A 22290-nucleotide genomic window follows, 5' to 3' on the forward strand; every position below is an offset into this window, starting at 1 on the left:
GGGGAAACGGTGGGAGTGCCTGGGCGAACGCTGGGTGTGTTTGTGACGTCAACCAGGAACGACAAGCACTGAACTGATCGCACAGGCAGAGTAAGTCTGGAGCTACTCTGAAACTGCTAAGTAGTTAGTAATCGCAATATTGCGCATACATCAGTCGCAATTTTAAGAAGCTAAGATTCACTCCCAGTAGGCGGCGGCTTAGCGTGTGTAACTCTGCTAAATTCGCCTTGCGACCGATCAACTCGGAATGAGGGCCCATATTCCTCCCACGGACAACAGGTGTCTCCCCGGGTGCCTGACTTAAACAAACCACCTCACCATCAGAATCCTCCTGGTCAATTTCCTCCCCAGCGCCAGCAACACCCATATCCTCCTCATCCTGGTGTACTTCAACACTGACATCTTCAATCTGACTATCAGGAACTGGACTGCGGGTGCTCCTTCCAGCACTTGCAGGGGGCGTGCAAATGGTGGAAGGCGCATGCTCTTCACGTCCAGTGTTGGGAAGGTCAGGCATCGCAACCGACACAATTGGACTCTCCTTGTGGATTTGGGATTTCGAAGAACGCACAGTTCTTTGCGGTGCTACTGCTTTTGCCAGCTTGAGTCTTTTCATTTTTCTAGCGAGAGGCTGAGTGCCTCCATCCTCATGTGAAGCTGAACCACTAGCCATGAACATAGGCCAGGGCCTCAGCCATTCCTTGCCACTCCGTGTGGTAAATGGCATATTGGCAAGTTTACGCTTCTCCTCCGACAATTTTATTTTAGGTTTTGGAGTCCTTTTTTTACTGATATTTGGTGTTTTGGATTTGACATGCTCTGTACTATGACATTGGGCATCGGCCTTGGCAGACGACGTTGCTGGCATTTCATCGTCTCGGCCATGACTAGTGGCAGCAGCTTCAGCACGAGGTGGAAGTGGATCTTGATCTTTCCCTAATTTTGGAACCTCAACATTTTTGTTCTCCATATTTTAATAGGCACAACTAAAAGGCACCTCAGGTAAACAATGGAGATGGATGGATACTAGTATACAATTATGGACGGACTGCCGAGTGCCGACACAGAGGTAGCTACAGCCGTGAACTACCGTACTGTGTCTGCTGCTAATATAGACTGGTTGATAAAGAGATGTCGTAGTATGTATGTATGAAGAAGAAAGAAAAAAAACCACGGTTAGGTGGTATACAATTATGGACGGACTGCCGAGTGCCGACACAGAGGTAGCCACAGCCGTGAACTACCGTACTGTACTGTGTCTGCTGCTAATATAGACTGGTTGATAAAGAGATGTCGTAGTATGTATGTATGAAGAAGAAAGAAAAAAAAAACCACGGGTAGGTGGTATACAATTATGGATGGACTGCCGAGTGCCGACACAGAGGTAGCCACAGCCGTGAACTACCGTACTGTACTGTGTCTGCTGCTAATATAGACTGGTTGATAAAGAGATGTAGTAGTATGTATGTATAAAGAAGAAAGAAAAAAAAACCACGGGTAGGTGGTATACAATTATGGACGGACTGCCGAGTGCCGACACAGAGGTAGCCACAGCCGTGAACTACCGTACTGTACTGTGTCTGCTGCTAATATAGACTGGTTGATAAAGAGATGTCGTAGTATGTATGTATGAAGAAGAAAGAAAAAAAAACCACGGTTAGGTGGTATACAATTATGGACGGACTGCCGAGTGCCGACACAGAGGTAGCCACAGCCGTGAACTACCGTACTGTACTGTGTCTGCTGCTAATATAGACTGGTTGATAAAGAGATGTCGTAGTATGTATGTATAAAGAAGAAAGAAAAAAAAACCATGGTTAGGTGGTATACAATTATGGACGGACTGCCGAGTGCCGACACAGAGGTAGCCACAGCCGTGAACTACCGTACTGTACTGTGTCTGCTGCTAATATAGACTGGTTGATAAAGAGATGTCGTAGTATGTATGTATGAAGAAGAAAGAAAAAAAAACCACGGTTAGGTGGTATACAATTATGGACGGACTGCCGAGTGCCGACACAGAGGTAGCCACAGCCGTGAACTACCGTACTGTACTGTGTCTGCTGCTAATATAGACTGGTTGATAAAGAGATGTCGTAGTATGTATGTATAAAGAAGAAAGAAAAAAAAACCACGGTTAGGTGGTATACAATTATGGACGGACTGCCGAGTGCCGACACAGAGGTAGCCACAGCCGTGAACTACCGTACTGTACTGTGTCTGCTGCTAATATAGACTGGTTGATAAAGAGATGTAGTAGTATGTATGTATAAAGAAGAAAGAAAAAAAAACCACGGTTAGGTGGTATACAATTATGGACGGACTGCCGAGTGCCGACACAGAGGTAGCCACAGCCGTGAACTACCGTACTGTACTGTGTCTGCTGCTAATATAGACTGGTTGATAAAGAGATGTAGTAGTATGTATGTATAAAGAAGAAAGAAAAAAAAACCACGGGTAGGTGGTATACAATTATGGATGGACTGCCGAGTGCCGACACAGAGGTAGCTACAGCCGTGAACTACCGTACTGTGTCTGCTGCGACTGGATGATAAATAATGATATAAAAAATATATATATATCACTACTGCAGCCGGACAGGTATATATATTATATAATGACGGACCTGCTGGACACTGTCTGTCAGCAGAATGAGTTTTTTATAGAATAAAAAAAAAAACACCACACAAGTGAAGTCACACGACGAGTGTTTAACTTTTTCAGGCAATCACAATATAGTATACTACTAACTATACTGTTGGTCAGTGTGGTCAGGTCACTGGTCAGTCACACTGGCAGTGGCACTCCTGCAGCAAAAGTGTGCACTGTTTAATTTTAATATAATATGTACTCCTGGCTCCTGCTATAACCTATAACTGGCACTGCAGTGCTCCCCAGTCTCCCCCACAATTATAAGCTGTGTGAGCTGAGCACAGTCAGATATATAATATATACATAGATGATGCAGCACACTGGGCTGAGCAGTGCACACAGATATGGTATGTGACTGTCTTGTACTCCTGGCTCCTGCTATAACCTATAACTGGCACTGCAGTGCTCCCCAGTCTCCCCCACAATTATAAGCTGTGTGAGCTGAGCACAGTCAGATATATAATATATACATAGATGATGCAGGCATGCAGCACACTGGGCTGAGCAGTGCACACAGATATGGTATGTGACTGAGTCACTGTGTGTACCGTTTTTTTCAGGCAGAGAACGGATATATTAAATAAAACAACTGCACTGCTGGTGGTCACTGTGGTCAGTCACTAAACTCTGCACTCTCTTCTACAGTATCAGCCTCAGGTCAATCTCTCTCTCTCTCTCCTAATCTAAATGGAGAGGACGCCAGCCACGTCCTCTCCCTATCAATCTCAATGCACGTGTGAAAATGGCGGCGACGCGCGGCTCCTTATATAGAATCCGAGTCTCGCGAGAATCCGACAGCGTCATGATGACGTTCGGGCGCGCTCGGGTTAACCGATCAAGGCGGGAAGATCCGAGTCGCTCGGACCCGTGAAAAAAAACATGAAGTTCGTGCGGGTTCGGATTCAGAGAAACCGAACCCGCTCATCTCTAGAATAGACCCCCCAATCCATTTAGGTTTTTATTATAGCCTTAAGCGTCAATGGAACAGTCATCCCGCTCACTGGAGAAAATAGGTTCTTAAATATCCAACATGATTTTGCCACCTCATATTATCAGCAGAAGCCTGGTGTTGCATATACATGACCCCGGTGATATTGGTTGGTATTTGGTACTAAACAAAATCTGTCATGGCTCTAAAAGGCTATAAAAATAAAAATAATACATATAAAAAAACGGGCAGTAATAGAAAGACAAGATTAAAAGCCGTAGGGGCATACTTTACTTTTCTACTTTAGCTTTTTGACCACCAGCTGTTTAGTCACTGACTGCGCGGTAAGGGGGTTTAGGCCAAATGTACTATAAGACCTAACACAGCATTTACCGCCATTCTCCATTAACAACGATGAATTAGACTGGGACCTTGTAAGTGTAAAATATATATGCGCTGGTCGTTCCGATAAGTGGACTCCGGCCGTACTCACTGTCAGCCGTGGAATTCCTCAGGAAGTCCAGGAGCGCAGAGACCTTTGCGTATATGGCGGGGGACCCCATAGCATCTCTGTTACTCATCGACGTACCCCAGGATCGTCCACAACCAACACCCCAGGATGTACAACCGACCAGGACCCATGATCCAGACCGCCGCTTGCAAACCAAGGGGCCGCCAGAGTCACCCTGTGTGATGGAAGATAGGACTTAGGGCCCCTCACTATCAGGATGTGGCAGAATAATGTCATATTAATAGCAAACACGAAACACGCAGTACACACACACACACACACACACACACACACACACACACAATCACACACATTTGCATTGTTTCCCTACTCACAGTCCCACCTGACAAGCATCTTTTCCCCCATCCGGGAAGCCGGCGCAGATCATGGACCTGTGTAAGGGCGGGAGTCGCATGGAATCCAGCATGGCGCTGCAGGTACCGTCATCCAATAGGGGTAACTTCACTTCCTGCAGGGTGTCAGAGAGCGCCCCAGCTGGCAACAACAGGGAGCGGGTTATGTGTCTGGACAAAAGGTCTGTCAAAGAGATTTGTATGTCACAGCAAATACTACTGGCAAACAAAATGGCGGCATTATACTGAAACATGACTTCTACGTAAAAATTACATTTATTATGTACAGACAAAACAAAAAGCAGAAGCACTTTGTGTAAATGTGAACAAAGGACGTTCTACCAGCAATAAAATAAGACAGAAACACAACGCATGTAATCTCACACATATACACCGCAGTGACCACCTGACATGAATGTGGGGGGGTGCCCGCCATCCACTGCGGGATTGCAGGCCGAGATGGCAACACGCAAATGGTGACTCCACAGTTCTGCTTACTGTCATGTTACAGACATCCGCTTCATTTGGAGATTTACAATGATCTCCTGAAACCCTGCGCTGTCAGGCCTCAACCCAGCGGGCCCTATGTTATGGGTGAAGAGCCTACTGCTATGAACAGCGATGTTACCGGACACTTACACATTACATGGGGTGGAGGAGGAATATTTACCAGGGCCTCAGAGCCTTAGGGGTATATTTACTAAAATGAGGGTTTACAGAAGTGGGGATGTTGCCTATAGCAACCAATCAGATTCTACATATCATTTATCTAGCTCCTTCTAAAACAGGGGTGGGGAACCTTTTTTCTACCAAGGGCCATTTGGATATTTATAAAATCCTTCGGGGCCATACAAAAATTATCAACTTAAAAATTAGCCTGCCCCAAGTCAGTAGTTATGCCCCCAATAGATATACCCCTAGTCACTTGTTATGCCTCATTAGATATGCCCCATTAGATATGCCCCCAGTCAGTTGTTATGCCCCATTAGATATGCCCCCTAGTAGCGCCGCTTACACACACACACATTAAAAGGAAAAAAAAAACCACAATACTCACCAGCCCCGCTCCTGTTTCTGGACCGCTGCCCTCCGCCTTGCCACCCACCCCTTGGAACTATGGGAGTGCCGCACATGTCCACTGCCTGAGCCGGAAGCCGGAGCTTAGGAGTGAGCTCCTGCCTCCGGCTGCTGCTGAGGAGAAGGAGCCTGGGGCCCACTGGTAACAAAATCTCAGCGGGCGCCCGGCATCTCCCTCAGTTAGGTGAGTCTGGCCAGGCCGGATCAAGCGGCCTTGTGGGCCTTATACGTCCCACGGGCCTGAGGTTCCCCACCTCTGTTCTAGAAGATAGTTGCTGAAATCTGATTGGTTGCTATGGGCAACATCTCCACTTCTATAAACCCGCACAGTAGTAAATTTACCCCTCAGGCAATCTCTACGGGTCAATTTAAGATGAATTTCTATGAATTCCTCAATTAGGTTAAAATCTGTCCATGCTTACAAATACAGCATATAGGGAATGTCATCAAGACTTAGACAATCAAGGGGGAGATTTATCAAAGCTTGGAGAGAGAAAGTGGAGATAAAGTACCAACCAACCAGCTCCGGTCAATTTTCAAACACAGCCTGTAACATGACAGTTATGCGCTGATTGGATGGTACTTTATCTCACTCCACTTAAAATCTCTCCAAACTTTGTTAAATCTCCCCCTAAGTTTGGACACTTTATGTACCAAACCCACACGTAGACACCGTAAAGGTAGACAACACTTGTAAATGGAAAGATAATTAGGAAACAATTAAAAATAAATATGAATTTACATGATGCAAACTTACTCTCATTAACCCTTCCCCATCCGCTGGTGATACATAAGGTTCCAGGCTCAAACTTTTCTCCCACCTGCGGGAGGCAGACTGGCTGCACCCGAGTACCTGACGTAGGGACAGAAGGGATTAACTTCTCATCTCAGTATCATCCATACAGTATGTGGGACATAGAGGCTGTCTCTCTCTGCACCTCTCCCATGTGGAGCCTGACTAAGGCCCTCATTCCGAGTTGTTCGCTCGCTAGCTGCTTTTAGCAGCAGTGCAAACGCTAAGCCGCCGCCCTCTGGGAGTGTATCTTAGCAGAAGTGCGAACGAAAGGTTCGCAGCATTGCTACAAAAATAGATTGTGCAGTTTCCTTGCGATCACTGCAGACTGTTTCGTTCCTGTTTTAACGTCACAAACACGCCCTGCGTCCGGCCAGCCACTCCCCCGTTACCCCAGCCACTCCTGCGTTTTTAACTGGCACGCCTGCGTTTTAACACACACTCCCCGAAAACGGTCAGTTTCCGGCCAGAAACACCCACTTCCTGTCAATCACTCAACGATCAGCAGTGCGACTGAAAAGCGTTGCTAGACCTTGTGTGAAACTGCATCGGCTTTTGTGAAAGTACATCGCGCGTGCGCAGTTCGCCCCATACGCATGCGCAGTAATGGTGATTTTTAGCCTGATTGCTGCGCTGCGAACAACGGCAGCTAGCGATCAACTCGGAATGACCCCCAAAGGGCCCATTTTTGCAGCAGTCTGCGATCAGATAGCCGCCGCCCAGGGAGAGGGAAAACCCGCCCGTGCAAGTGTGCGAATGCATGTGAACAGTACAGTGTGCGAAAATTCTGTCAGTCAGCGGACATCTGCAAATCCGTTTGCAACTCACTCACCATCAAATGATTTTCCCAGTGTGTGCGCAGCCCAGGACTGTTACTCCTACAGTGCGATGAGAACAGGCTGATCGGGGCCGGAGCCGACGTCACACACCCTCCCTGAAAACGCTTGGGAACGCCTGCATTTTTCCTGATACTCCCAGAAAACGCCCAGTTACCACCCACAGACGTCCACTTCCTGTCAATCACCTTGCGAACATCTTGCGATTGAAATTTTCACCCATCCTGTCGCTGCTTGGCGACATGCCTGCTTATTGCGCTGCATACACATGCGCAGTCATTCGACAATTGGCCGCAGTGTGATTTAGTGATCAGGTCTGAATCAGGCCCAAAAATCCACTGAGGTTTGAGGCAAGATACTGGTTTTGTACACTGCCCACCCCTTGAACTAAAAGGCATGGAAATGGGTTACAGTAATCTAGTGAACACTGGCCCTAGGCAAGGCCCTAGTTGCCTGATGGGTGCTCCAGCTCTGCTATCTCTCTCATACACACTCACAATGAAGGAAGCCATTTTGTCAGGCAAATCAATTTTCAGCCATTTTGTGGGCTAAAACAAAGGTAACGAGATTATTTATTCACAAGAAGTAGAGACATCGGTGAGGGACTGTCAGGTACTAGTAGCTGTTATGGGGATGATGTGTCCAATGTACAATTTCCATTTAGTGACTTTTCTGCTGCTCACCCAGAACAATCTTCTTATACAGATAAACCAATGCGATGTCGTAGCTCATACTCCCATTGCTCCGGTAGTTTGGGTGCACCTTCACATAGGAGACCGGGATATTTTGCTGCTGTGGGTCCATGACATTTCGGTCATACTCTCCGGCGACCACAGTCATGTGCTTGACCTTCTCTCTGGCAACAATCCAAAATGGAGACGAAAGTGAGGCATCAGATGCACGAGAGGCCCAGGTTGGGCTCCTGTGTATCTGAGACATAAACTTCATTAAGTACTTATCTATATACCATACAAAGATGTATTCCTACACAAGTTATGTATTCACATTCTTATGCTGTCACCTACAGTCATGGCAGCCATTTTCTACACTGTGCCAGTATCCATCAGAATGGAGACTGAGTTTACTATGTACCAGTACCTCATGAATACTGAAGCATCTTGGTCACAAGTCTCTAATGAATGGACACTGACTTGGGGGTCCATTTACTAAGCATTGGAAAGAGATAAAGTACCAGTCAATCAGCTCCTAACTGTCATGTTACAGGTTGTGTTTGAAAAATGACAGGAGCTGATTGGCTGGTAGTTTCTCTCTCCACTCTACCTCTATCCAAGGCTTAGTAAATAGACTCCTTGGAAACAGTGAATTTGCCACAAGATGGCTGTTGCTGACGTGTGGGTGACCCATAATTTTGCAGATTTTGGCCCAGATTTATCAAGCTTTGGAGAGTGATAAATTGCAAGGTGATAGAGTATCAGTCAATCAGCTCCTAGCTGCCATGACAGTTAGGAGTTGATTGGTTGGTACTTTATCACAGTGCAATTTATCACTCTCCAATGCTTGATAAATCTGGGCCTTTTACTGTTAAAATAGGACCGTCCTGGCTAAACCATGACGCAGATGCAACGTGCGCTGAGCAGGAGACAGACTTACTCAGATACCGGATAGACACAGTGCGCAGCCGTCACCACCATCTTTTTCTCCACAATGGCCCCCCCACAGATGTGTCTCTTGTTCAGCTGTAGGGACACCTGAGCAGAAAATTGGGAGATTAGTTTGGTCACTGTGGTATCTCGGGGCAACAGAAATAACCAATACCGACCTGAACATCACAGCATTACGCCACAAAAACATAACGTCACATATTTAAGAAGCACAAATTTGCAGATGTAAACGTAGTACAAGCCAATACATTTTGCTCATCTGAGAACGCCGCAAACCCCCATAAGAAAGTTGCGTAAAATAATATTTATTTTTCTGAACCAGATGCTCTCCCATTCTTATACCAGTTAGATGAGGAGTGAGAGGGGGGGGGGGAAGGTGGGGGGGGAGAAATGAAAATTTTACAGAATTTTTGAACCAATTTGAGATTTTCGGGCATCTTCATTTCCAAAGCACCAAAAACAGTGTTGGACTATACTGGTCATGGGGGTCATTCCAAGTTGATCGCTAGCTGCATTGGTTCGCTGTGCAGCGATGAGGCAAAAAAAGGCACTTCTGCGCATGCGTATGCGGCGCAATGCGCACACGCGGTGTACTATTGCAACGAACAATGTAGTTTTGCACCGGGTCTAGTGAAGCATTTCAGTCGCACTGGTGGCCGCAGAGTGATTGACATGAAGTGGGCGTTTCTGGGTGTCAACTGACCGTTTTCAGGGAGTGTTAGAAAAAACGCAGGCGTGCCAGGAAAAAAGCAGGCGTGGCTGGGCGAATGCAGGGCGTGTTTGTGACGTCAAAACAGGAACTGAACAGTCTGAAGTCATCGCAAGCGCTGAGTATGTCTGGAGCTATTCTGAAACTGCACAAAATTATTTTGTAGCCGCTCTGCGATCCTTTCGTTTGCACTTCTGCTAAGCTAAAATACACTCCCAGTGGGAGGCGGCATAGCGTTTGCACTGCTGCTAAAAACTGCTAGCGAGCGATCAACTCGGAATGACCACCCTGGTACGTACAATATAGAGGACGTGTATTCCGTCTGTCGAATTCCTGGGTCTCCAACCCTGGTAAATTCCTGGGTCGAAGTCCCGGGAATTTCAACCCTGGTTGACCCATTCACACAGAAAAAAGACCCGTGTTTATCGGCAAATTACTAGGTAGAGCTTCTTCACCCAAGAGCCAGACTCCAAAGGCCGCCCACGGCGACCGGCATAAGGTACGCGTCGCTGCAAAACACCTTGCAAATGTAATTATTTTATACAAAATAACCAATTTATTTACAGTAGAACCGTCCTTAATCCTATTATTGTAAGGATGACCCCCTCCCGACGTGCAATATGGGGGTGACAGAGCTTCTCACCCTGGCGCGTCTCTCCCAAATCTGAAAACCTGATTTTTCCAATTCTTTTAAAACTGAATGTACAAGAACGCGTCCCATCCTGCCCTCACACTTACTGTCCACGGCTGTTCCCCCGCCGCAGCCTGTACTCCGCCAACGATGCGCAAGTTCATCTCCAATAAATTCGTAGTGTCCTTCCTCAGGTGGCGGACGCCGCATTTTACCCCTGAGTAGGAGACAGGTAGTTACAAAGCTCAAGTAGAAAGCTAAAATCAATAGGACTGTAATCTAGCATGTTTCTCTCACCAGGAGAATGTACAAACTAGGGGCCCATTTATCAATGAGTGATACAACGCGCTGTGAATGATGAAACTCATTGCTTATGCTAAATGGTGCTCCAGCCAATCAGCTCCCAACTGTCATGACAGTTATATGGGATTCAGAAGCTCCTGGGGGAATCCCAGGCAATCACAAGTAGAACATACAAACTCTACACAGAAGGGCCATGTCCGGTGATTGAACTCCAAGCAGTCTGCTCAGATATGGTTTAATGTGGCAGATGTATTAACCTGGAGAAGGCATAAGGAAGTGATAAACCAGTGATAAGTGCAAGGTGATAAACGCACCAGACAATCAGCTCCAATATGTAAATTAACAGTTAGGAGCGGATTGGCTGGTGCGTTTATCATCTTGCACTTATCACTGGTTTATCACTTCCTTATGCCTTCTCCAGGCTTAACATATCTGCCCCAGTGTGACTTATCCCTTTTCCATTACGATGCGGGTCGCAGCCGGGAGCCTGACACGGGTGCTGCCCGGCTGCGACCCGCATCGATGGCCCCTTTCCCATCAGCAGTCACCATCCCGGCATATTGCCGGATTGGTGACGCTGCTAGTGACGCGGCAGGGGCGGCGCTGGGAGATCACATGATCTCCCAGCGACGCCCTTCCATACAGTGTAAACGGGAGCCGTGTCGCATCGACACGGCTTCCGTTTACACTACAACCTTACCCGGATCATTCCCGCGTCCTACCCAGGTAGGATTCACGGCTCACTTGATCTGGGTTTTTGCGGAGGGACCCTTTTCCGCTAGCAAAAAACACGGGTAAATGCGCGCCCCCATGCATTTACCCGTGTTTTCTAAGCTAGAGGAAAAGGGGTATAAGAGAGGGTCTCAGTCTCTGATGTGACGCGGGATGAAAAATATCACTGAACATTGCTCATTTATAACTACACAATAATACACAATGTAATGTAGTGTTAAATCCAGGGCCGTCTTAACAGTAGTGCAGGCCCCTGGGCACAGCAATGCGCTGGGCCCCCTACCCATCCTTCAGAGGTAGGGGTGGGGGGTGCTATCAGCGTCAGCTTTGATGTCCTGCGGGAGGTAGGGGGTGCTCTATCTTCTGCTCAGCATGTAGGACCTGGAGCAGTAATTTCTGCTAATATCGCCTTTACTGCACAGATGGGGCTAAACCAGTGGTTCCCAAACTGTGTGCTGTGGCACCCTGGGGTGCCTCGGAACACTTATAGGGGTGCCCTGGGTTGGTGGTCTGGGACCAATTCAAATTATTTATGGTCAATGTAATAGGCAAAACCAGTGCTGGTGGCTGCCAGTCATAAAATATGTAGACAAACAGAAGCAAATCCTGTCTCTCACCACACAATGGAACCTAAGGATGACATATAAAAACAATTTACTTAATTTCATATTTTTAAATCTTTTGGCCTAGGGGTGCCGTGAGAGAAATTCTGATGCTCTAGTGTGCCGTGATCCAAAAAAGTTTGGGAACCACTGGGCTAAACTGTTTAAGGGGGCATTGGGCTGAACGAAGGGGCCCTGGTACATGACTTTCAGGGTGCTGTGGGGTGTTTAATATGTAGGGAAGGGGTGGATAGTGGAGTGGGCTTAATATTTATTATTTTTTGGTGGGAGGGCAGCTTGCTTGACTGCAGATGTCTCAAGTTACTGAAAATATATTTCTTAGCTTTAAATGGAATAAAAAACTAGAGAGTTCCACCTTTCAGAAGGTTCTGGGGACTTGAGGTTCAGAATTCAGGAGCCAGAGCAATTCACCAACGAAAATCTAAAACTGCATACCAGGCGTGTGGAGCTGGAGCAGGGACCAGCTGTTTGAAGGCTGATATCTTTGGTTCTGGGCATAGTAGAGACAAGCTGCCAGTGTTCACTGAAAGGGGAGAGTCACAGCATTTGGATTATAGCATCAGAAAAACTCTAATTCAGACAGAACCTGAGATATCTGGCTGGGAAGAGCAATTAACAGGCTTGGATGGGGACCACTGGTTTCAAGTAGAGATGAGCGCCTGAAATTTTTCGGGTTTTGTGTTTTGGTTTTGGGTTCGGTTCCGCGGCCGTGTTTTGGGTTCGAACGCGTTTTGGCAAAACCTCACCGAATTATTTTTGTCGGATTCGGGTGTGTTTTGGATTCGGGTGTTTTTTTCCAAAAACACTAAAAAACAGCTTAAATCATAGAATTTGGGGGTCATTTTGATCCCAAAGTATTATTAACCTCAAAAACCATAATTTACACTCATTTTCAGTCTATTCTGAATACCTCACACCTCACAATATTATTTTTAGTCCTAAAATTTGCACCGAGGTCGCTGTGTGAGTAAGATAAGCGACCCTAGTGGCCGACACAAACACCGGGCCCATCTAGGAGTGGCACTGCAGTGTCACGCAGGATGTCCCTTCCAAAAAACCCTCCCCAAACAGCACATGACGCAAAGAAAAAAAGAGGCGCAATGAGGTAGCTGTGTGAGTAAGATTAGCGACCCTAGTGGCCGACACAAACACCGGGCCCATCTAGGAGTGGCACTGCAGTGTCACGCAGGATGGCCCTTCCAAAAAACCCTCCCCAAACAGCACATGACGCAAAGAAAAAAAGAGGCGCAATGAGGTAGCTGACTGTGTGAGTAAGATTAGCGACCCTAGTGGCCGACACAAACACCGGGCCCATCTAGGAGTGGCACTGCAGTGTCACGCAGGATGTCCCTTCCAAAAAACCCTCCCCAAACAGCACATGACGCAAAGAAAAAAAGAGGCGCAATGAGGTAGCTGTGTGAGTAAGATTAGCGACCCTAGTGGCCGACACAAACACCGGGCCCATCTAGGAGTGGCACTGCAGTGTCACGCAGGATGTCCCTTCCAAAAAACCCTCCCCAAACAGCACATGACGCAAAGAAAAAAAGAGGCGCAATGAGGTAGCTGTGTGAGTAAGATTAGCGACCCTAGTGGCCGACACAAACACCGGGCCCATCTAGGAGTGGCACTGCAGTGTCACGCAGGATGTCCCTTCCAAAAAACCCTCCCCAAACAGCACATGACGCAAAGAAAAAAAGAGGCGCAATGAGGTAGCTGACTGTGTGAGTAAGATTAGCGACCCTAGTGGCCGACACAAACACCGGGCCCATTTAGGAGTGGCACTGCAGTGTCACGCAGGATGTCCCTTCCAAAAAACCCTCCCCAATCAGCACATGATGCAAAGAAAAAGAAAAGAAAAAAGAGGTGCAAGATGGAATTATCCTTGGGCCCTCCCACCCACCCTTATGTTGTATAAACAAAACAGGACATGCACACTTTAACCAACCCATCATTTCAGTGACAGGGTCTGCCACATGACTGTGACTGATATGACGGGTTGGTTTGGACCCCCCCCAAAAAAGAAGCAATTAATCTCTCCTTGCACAAACTGGCTCTACAGAGGCAAGATGTCCACCTCATCTTCACCCTCCGATATATCACCGTGTACATCCCCCTCCTCACAGATTATCAATTCGTCCCCACTGGAATCCACCATCTCAGCTCCCTGTGTACTTTGTGGAGGCAATTGCTGCTGGTCAATGTCTCCGCGGAGGAATTGATTATAATTCATTTTAATAAACATCATCTTCTCCACATTTTCTGGATGTAACCTCGTACGCCGATTGCTGACAAGGTGAGCGGCGGCACTAAACACTCTTTCGGAGTACACACTTGTGGGAGGGCAACTTAGGTAGAATAAAGCCAGTTTGTGCAAGGGCCTCCAAATTGCCTCTTTTTCCTGCCAGTATAAGTACGGACTGTGTGACGTGCCTACTTGGATGCGGTCACTCATATAATCCTCCACCATTCTATCAATGTTGAGAGAATCATATGCAGTGACAGTAGACGACATGTCCGTAATCGTTGTCAGGTCCTTCAGTCCGGACCAGATGTCAGCATCAGCAGTCGCTCCAGACTGCCCTGCATCACCGCCAGCGGGTGGGCTCGGAATTCTGAGCCTTTTCCTCGCACCCCCAGTTGCGGGAGAATGTGAAGGAGGAGATGTTGACAGGTCGCATTCCGCTTGACTTGACAATTTTGTCACCAGCAGGTCTTTCAACCCCAGCAGACCTGTGTCTGCCGGAAAGAGAGATCCAAGGTAGGCTTTAAATCTAGGATCGAGCACGGTGGCCAAAATGTAGTGCTCTGATTTCAACAGATTGACCACCCGTGAATCCTTGTTAAGCGAATTAAGGGCTGCATCCACAAGTCCCACATGCCTAGCGGAATCGCTCCCTTTTAGCTCCTTCTTCAATGCCTCCAGCTTCTTCTGCAAAAGCCTGATGAGGGGAATGACCTGACTCAGGCTGGCAGTGTCTGAACTGACTTCACGTGTGGCAAGTTCAAAGGGCATCAGAACCTTGCACAACGTTGAAATCATTCTCCACTGCACTTGAGACAGGTGCATTCCATCTCCTATATCGTGCTCAATTGTATAGGCTTGAATGGCCTTTTGCTGCTCCTCCAACCTCTGAAGCATATAGAGGGTTGAATTCCACCTCGTTACCACTTCTTGCTTCAGATGATGGCAGGGCAGGTTCAGTAGTTTTTGGTGGTGCTCCAGTCTTCTGTACGTGGTGCCTGTACGCCGAAAGTGTCCCGCAATTTTTCTGGCCACCGACAGCATCTCTTGCACGCCCCTGTCGTTTTTAAAAAAATTCTGCACCACCAAATTCAAGGTATGTGCAAAACATGGGACGTGCTGGAATTTGCCCATATTTAATGCACACACAATATTGCTGGCGTTGTCCGATGCCACAAATCCACAGGAGAGTCCAATTGGGGTAAGCCATTCCGCGATGATCTTCCTCAGTTGCCGTAAGAGGTTTTCAGCTGTGTGCGTATTCTGGAAAGCGGTGATACAAAGCGTAGCCTGCCTAGGAAAGAGTTGGCGTTTGCGAGATGCTGCTACTGGTGCCGCCGCTGCTGTTCTTGCGGCGGGAGTCCATACATCTACCCAGTGGGCTGTCACAGTCATATAGTCCTGACCCTGCCCTGCTCCACTTGTCCACATGTCCGTGGTTAAGTGGACATTGGGTACAACTGCATTTTTTAGGAGACTGGTGAGTCTTTTTCTGACGTCCGTGTACATTCTCGGTATCGCCTGCCTAGAGAAGTGGAACCTAGATGGTATTTGGTAACGGGGGCACACTGCCTCAATAAATTGTCTAGTTCCCTGTGAACTAACGGCGGATACCGGACGCACGTCTAACACCAACATAGTTGTCAAGGACTCAGTTATCCGCTTTGCAGTAGGATGACTGCTGTGATATTTCATCTTCCTCGCAAAGGACTGTTGAACAGTCAATTGCTTACTGGAAGTAGTACAAGTGGGCTTACGACTTCCCCTCTGGGATGACCATCGACTCCCAGCGGCAACAACAGCAGCGCCAGCAGCAGTAGGCGTTACACGCAAGGATGCATCGGAGGAATCCCAGGCAGGAGAGGACTCGTCAGACTTGCCAGTGACATGGCCTGCAGGACTATTGGCATTCCTGGGGAAGGAGGAAATTGACACTGAGGGAGTTGGTGGGGTGGTTTGCGTGAGCTTGGTTACAAGAGGAAGGGATTTACTGGTCAGTGGACTGCTTCCGCTGTCACCCAAAGTTTTTGAACTTGTCACTGTCTTATTATGAATGCGCTGCAGGTGACGTATAAGGGAGGATGTTCCGAGGTGGTTAACGTCCTTACCCCTACTTATTACAGCTTGACAAAGGGAACACACGGCTTGACACCTGTTGTCCGCATTTCTGGTGAAATACCTCCACACGAAGAGCTGATTTTTTTGGTATTTTCACCTGGCATGTCAACGGCCATATTCCTCCCACGGACAACAGGTGTCTCCCCGGGTGCCTGACTTAAACAAACCACCTCACCATCAGAATCCTCCTGGTCAATTTCCTCCCCAGCGCCAGCAACACCCATATCCTCCTCATCCTGGTGTACTTCAACACTGACATCTTCAATCTGACTATCAGGAACTGGACTGCGGGTGCTCCTTCCAGCACTTGCAGGGGGCGTGCAAATGGTGGAAGGCGCATGCTCTTCACGTCCAGTGTTGGGAAGGTCAGGCATCGCAACCGACACAATTGGACTCTCCTTGTGGATTTGGGATTTCAAAGAACGCACAGTTCTTTGCGGTGCTTTTGCCAGCTTGAGTCTTTTCAGTTTTCTAGCGAGAGGCTGAGTGCTTCCATCCTCATGTGAAGCTGAACCACTAGCCATGAACATAGGCCAGGGCCTCAGCCGTTCCTTGCCACTCCGTGTGGTAAATGGCATATTGGCAAGTTTACGCTTCTCCTCCGACAATTTTATTTTAGGTTTTGGAGTCCTTTTTTTACTGATATTTGGTGTTTTGGTTTTGACATGCTCTGTACTATGCCATTGGGCATCGGCCTTGGCAGACGACGTTGCTGGCATTTCATCGTCTCGGCCATGACTAGTGGCAGCAGCTTCAGCACGAGGTGGAAGTGGATCTTGATCTTTCCCTAATTTTGGAACCTCAACATTTTTGTTCTCCATATTTTAATAGGCACAACTAAAAGGCACCTCAGGTAAACAATGCAGATGGATGGATTGGATACTAGTATACAATTATGGACGGGCTGCCGAGTGCCGACACAGAGGTAGCCACAGCCGTGAACTACCGCACTGTACTGTGTCTGCTGCTAATATATAGACTGGTTGATAAAGAGATAGTATACTCGTAACTAGTATGTATGTATAAAGAAAGAAAAAAAAACCACGGTTAGGTCACTGGTATATACAATTATGGACGGGCTGCCGAGTGCCGACACAGAGGTAGCCACAGCCGTGAACTACCGCACTGTACTGTGTCTGCTGCTAATATATAGACTGGTTGATAAAGAGATAGTATACTCGTAACTAGTATGTATGTATAAAGAAAGAAAAAAAAACCACGGTTAGGTGGTATATACAATTATGGACGGGCTGCCGAGTGCCGACACAGAGGTAGCCACAGCCGTGAACTACCGCACTGTACTGTGTCTGCTGCTAATATATAGACTGGTTGATAAAGAGATAGTATACTCGTAACTAGTATGTATGTATAAAGAAAGAAAAAAAAACCACGGTTAGGTCACTGGTATATACAATTATGGACGGGCTGCCGAGTGCCGACACAGAGGTAGCCACAGCCGTGAACTACCGCACTGTACACTGGTTGATAAAGAGATAGTAGTATACTCGTAACAACTAGTATGACGACGGTATAAAGAATGAAAAAAAAACCACGGTTAGGTGGTATATAATACAATTATGGTTGGACGGACTGCCTGCCGAGTGCCGACACAGAGGTAGCCACAGCCGTGAACTACCGCACTGTACACTGGTTGATAAAGAGATAGTAGTATACTCGTAACAACTAGTATGACGACGGTATAAAGAATGAAAAAAAAACCACGGTTAGGTGGTATATAATACAATTATGGTTGGACGGACTGCCTGCCGAGTGCCGACACAGAGGTAGCCACAGCCGTGAACTACCGCACTGTACACTGGTTGATAAAGAGATAGTAGTATACTCGTAACAACTAGTATGACGACGGTATAAAGAACGAAAAAAAAACCACGGTTAGGTGGTATATATTATAATACAATTATGGATGGACGGACTGCCTGCTGAGTGCCGACACAGAGGTAGCCACAGCCGTGAACTACCGCACTGTACTGTGTCTGCTGCTAATATAGACTGGTTGATAAAGAGATAGTATACAATACTACTAATATACTGGTGGTCAGGCACTGGTCACCACTAGTCACACTGGCAGTGGCACTCCTGCAGCAAAAGTGTGCACTGTTTAATTTTAATATAATATTATTTATCATGTACTCCTGGCTCCTGCTATAACAACCTGCAGTGCTCCCCAGTCTCCCCCACAATTATAAGCTTTATATACAATACATTGATGTGCAGCACACTGGGCTGAGCAGTGCACACAGACTGAGTCACTGTGTGACTGTGTATCGTTTTTTTCAGGCAGAGAACGGATATATTAAATAAAACAAACAACTGCACTGTCTCTGGTGGTCACTGGTCACTGTGGTCGTCAGTCACTAAACTCTGTCTGCACTCTGCACTCTCTTCTAATCTACAGTATCACAGCAATCTCTCTCTCTCTCTCTCTCTTCTAAATCTAATCTAAATGGAGAGGACGCCAGCCACGTCCTCTCCCTATCAATCTCAATGCACGTGTGAAAATGGCGGCGACGCGCGGCTCCTTATATAGAATCCGAGTCTCGCGATAGAATCCGAGCCTCGCGAGAATCCGACAGCGTCATGATGACGTTCGGGCGCGCTCGGGTTAACCGAGCAAGGCGGGAAGATCCGAGTCGCTCGGACCCGTGAAAAAAAAAGTGAAGTTCGTGCGGGTTCGGATTCAAAGAAACCGAACCCGCTCATCTCTAGTTTCAAGTCGGATATCTCCGGTTCCCCAGGGCCGATTTTCAAAAATCTGGTACCCCTGGAAAGAGGGGACCGTCAGCTATCAGCCTAGGGCCCTTAAACTCCTGGGGCCCTTGGGCAAGAGCCCATTGAGCCCATACGAAAAGACGGCCCTGGTTAAATCCCTTCCTCTGTATGGGTGTTGCCATTTGTGGAGAACGTCTATGATTCTATAATATATATTACATCTTACCATATTATCCCTTTAAACTGGCACACTAATGAATTATACAGGTTCTGTGGCTGGCTGACTTCAAGCCTACATTTCACCTGGTTTTATCAGACACAGAACCTGTGCAATCCTGGTTTAAAGGGACAGTATGGTTTTATATATATATATATATATATATATATATATATATATATATATATATATATATATATATAGTGCACTGAACCACAACAACCAATCAGAGCAAGATGTACTGACCTGCTAAAAAGCAAGAGATATTAATTTCAGAAAACTTAAAGAATAAAAAAAAATCTCAGCACTTTCCCATTGAGATAACAGGGTGAGCGTACCTCTGGTATTGGACGACCCGGTCCATTTCCTGGCGAGTGGGCGGGGTGCAGTGCTCACTGTCACACCTGGGAGAGATGCATATTATATACAGGACGCAGGGAGACTGTGAGATATAACATACACACTCCCAATCTCCCCCCATACAGGCTTCTCAGTCCTGGTGCCAGGCACAGTCTTCCAGGTGATGTATGTTAGTGACCGCTACAGGGTGTAATAACTCAGTGTAATACGTGTGTACAGCATGAACCCAGTGTTACCGCATTTAGCTCTGCAATATGATCTCACCCCATGACAGGAGCAGGGTAGGAAATGCCAAAATACATAGAAACATTCTGTCTGACACCAGGAGGCGTCCTGCAATGCTACAGAGACTTCACTTTCATTCAGCTGCTGAATGCACTGGAGACTGCAGCCAGGTGATCCGGATTACCAGGTGTGCAGGGCCTGGATCCGTGTTACCAGGTGTGAAAGAGCTGGTCCCAGATTACCAGGTGTGCAAGATCTCGACCTGGATTACCAGGTGTGCAGGGTTGGACCCAGATTACCAGGTGTGCAAGGGCTGGTTTCGGATTACCAGATGGGCAGGGTCTGGATCCGGATTACCAGGTGTGCAAGGCCTGGATCCGGATTACCAGGTGTGCAAGGCCTAGATCCGAATTACTAGGTGTGCAGGGGCTGGACCTGGATTACCAGGTGTGCAAGGGTTGTATCCGGATTACCAGGTGTGCAAGAGTTGATCCCAGATTACCAGGTGTGCAAGGCCTGGATCCGGATTACCAGGTGTGCAGGGTCTGGATCCGGATTACCAGGTGTGCAAGGCCTGGATCCGGATTACCAGGTGTGCAAGGCCTGGATCCGGATATCCAGGTGTGCAGGGGCTGGATCTGGATTACCAGGTGTGCAGGGGCTGGATCCGGATATCCAGGTGTGCAGGGGCTGGATCTGGATTACCAGGTGTGCAGGGGCTGGATCCGGATATCCAGGTGTGCAGGGGCTGGATCTGGATTACCAGGTGTGCAGGGGCTGGATCCGGATATCCAGGTGTGCAGGGGCTGGATCCGGATTACCAGGATATGGTCCGTCCAGAGCAGGCCTGGCCAACCTACGGCTCTCCAGCTGTTGTAAAACTACAAGTCCCATCATGCTTTGCCACAGTTTTGCTATTAGGGAATGCTAAAACTGTGGCAGGGCATGCTGGGTTGTGTAGTTTCACGACATCTGGAGAGCCACAGGTTGGCCAGGCCTGGTCCAGAGAAGTAATAATTCCTGTGTGCATTTTGGGAATACTTATGATCCAGGCAGTGTAATTCATGGTGGGTTTGACGTAATGGGGCAGATGTAATAACCTGGAGATGGCATAAGGAAGTGATAAAGCAGTGATAAATGCAAGGTGATAAACGCACCAGCCAATCAGCTCCAATATGTAAATTAACAGTAAGGAGATGATTAGCTGGTGCCTTTATCACCTTGCATTTATCACTTCCTTATGCCGTCTCCAGGTTAATACATCTGCCCCAATATCCCTTCATTCCGGGACACCTATGATTTACACAGGTTCTGTGGCTGATTAAGACCAGGTGAAATGCAGGCTTGAATTTAGCCAGCCCAAGAACCTGTGTAAATCATACTTGTCCTGGATTAAAGGTATATTATGGAAAGCCTAGACCAGGCATGTCCAAACTGCGGCCCTCCAGCTGTTGAGAAACTACACATCCCAGCATGCCCTAACACAGCTTTAGCATTCTCTGCAGTGGCGCACCCAGGGGGGGTTTCCGAGTACCCAGAAACCCCCCTCCACTAAAAAAAAAAAAAAAAAATTTTTTTTAGCTGCATGAGTATTATTAATGACTGTCTAGCGTCCTCTGCAGCCTGCTGTCTTCCTGGTGGCACTTGAAAGTGCAATAAAAGTTTACTTTATTTTAATTATAGTACATATATATCCATGTGCCTACATATATACACATGTATATACATACATATAAACACACACACACACACATGATATATATATATACATGTGTATATATATATATATATATATATATGTGTACTGTATGTGTGTGTATATATATATATATATATATATATATATATATGTATGCATGTTTAATATGCTATGTATATGTGTATATGGGTACACTACGATCTCCCGGCGGCCGGCCTCCCGGCGACCAGCATACCGGCGCCGGGAGGCCGGCCGCCGGCTTACCAACAGTGTGGCAAGCACAAATGAGCCCCTTGCGGGCTCGCTGCGCTCGCCACGCTACGCGCGCCACACTATTCTATTCTCCCTCCAGGGGGGTCGTGGACCCCCACGAGGGAGAATAAGTGTCGGTATGCCGGCGGTCAGGCTCCCGGCGCCGGTATGCTGGTTACCGGGAGCCCGACCGCCGGCATACTGAAGACCACCCGTGTATATGTATGTGTGTGTGTGTGTATGTGTATATATATATATATATATATATCTCCTATATAATAGCCCAGATCTGTGATTTTGTGATTCATTTGCTAACGCTGGGCGAAGTCACAACAGTGGGCGGAGTTAGTCAAATGAGTCACAGATCTGGCCAAATCTATAGGACACTAGGAGCAGCTGCGGGAGGGCCCCCGTTTTCGTCAGTGAGGGGGCATGCCCAGCGCTCTGTGAGCTGCTGGCATGCCCCCAGGGGCTGATTATGAGTTCGGGGGGCATAGGGTACTTGAGACAGGGGAGCCCTATCTCATTGCTGTGCATGCTGTGGGTTGGGGGCGTGGCCTAATCGCGCCCCGCGAGGCCACGCCCCCTTATTCAAATTCCGGGAAATTTTTTTATTTTATGGAATTTTGGCCCCTCAGCTAGGGCTAAATCCAGAGGAGGTGGTCGCTCCCCCTACA

General features: G+C 47.4%; 1 protein-coding gene across 7 annotated transcripts in view; it reads right to left on the reverse strand.

Annotated features, from left to right (window-relative positions):
* OVCH1 (ovochymase 1) overlaps positions 1-19862 on the reverse strand; it is a 93483-nt gene extending 73621 nt beyond the window's left edge. For 2 of the 7 annotated variants that reach the window (XM_063929169.1, XM_063929173.1), the window contains exons 1-8: positions 19702-19861; positions 19416-19481; positions 10220-10329; positions 8762-8859; positions 7834-8006; positions 6279-6374; positions 4435-4628; positions 4074-4266 (exon numbers count right to left, since the gene is read on the reverse strand). In XM_063929169.1, coding sequence (XP_063785239.1) covers positions 4074-4266; positions 4435-4628; positions 6279-6374; positions 7834-8006; positions 8762-8859; positions 10220-10329; positions 19416-19481; positions 19702-19747 — 976 coding nt within the window. In that variant the 5' untranslated portion in view covers positions 19748-19861. The other 5 variants (XM_063929172.1, XM_063929170.1, XM_063929171.1 and 2 more) reach the window with 5 other exon arrangements.
* Between the last annotated feature and the right edge of the window lie 2428 nt (positions 19863-22290).

The sequence above is a fragment of the Pseudophryne corroboree genome, chromosome 6 (genome assembly GCF_028390025.1).
Source record: "Pseudophryne corroboree isolate aPseCor3 chromosome 6, aPseCor3.hap2, whole genome shotgun sequence".
NCBI classification, from domain to species: Eukaryota; Metazoa; Chordata; class Amphibia; order Anura; family Myobatrachidae; genus Pseudophryne; species Pseudophryne corroboree.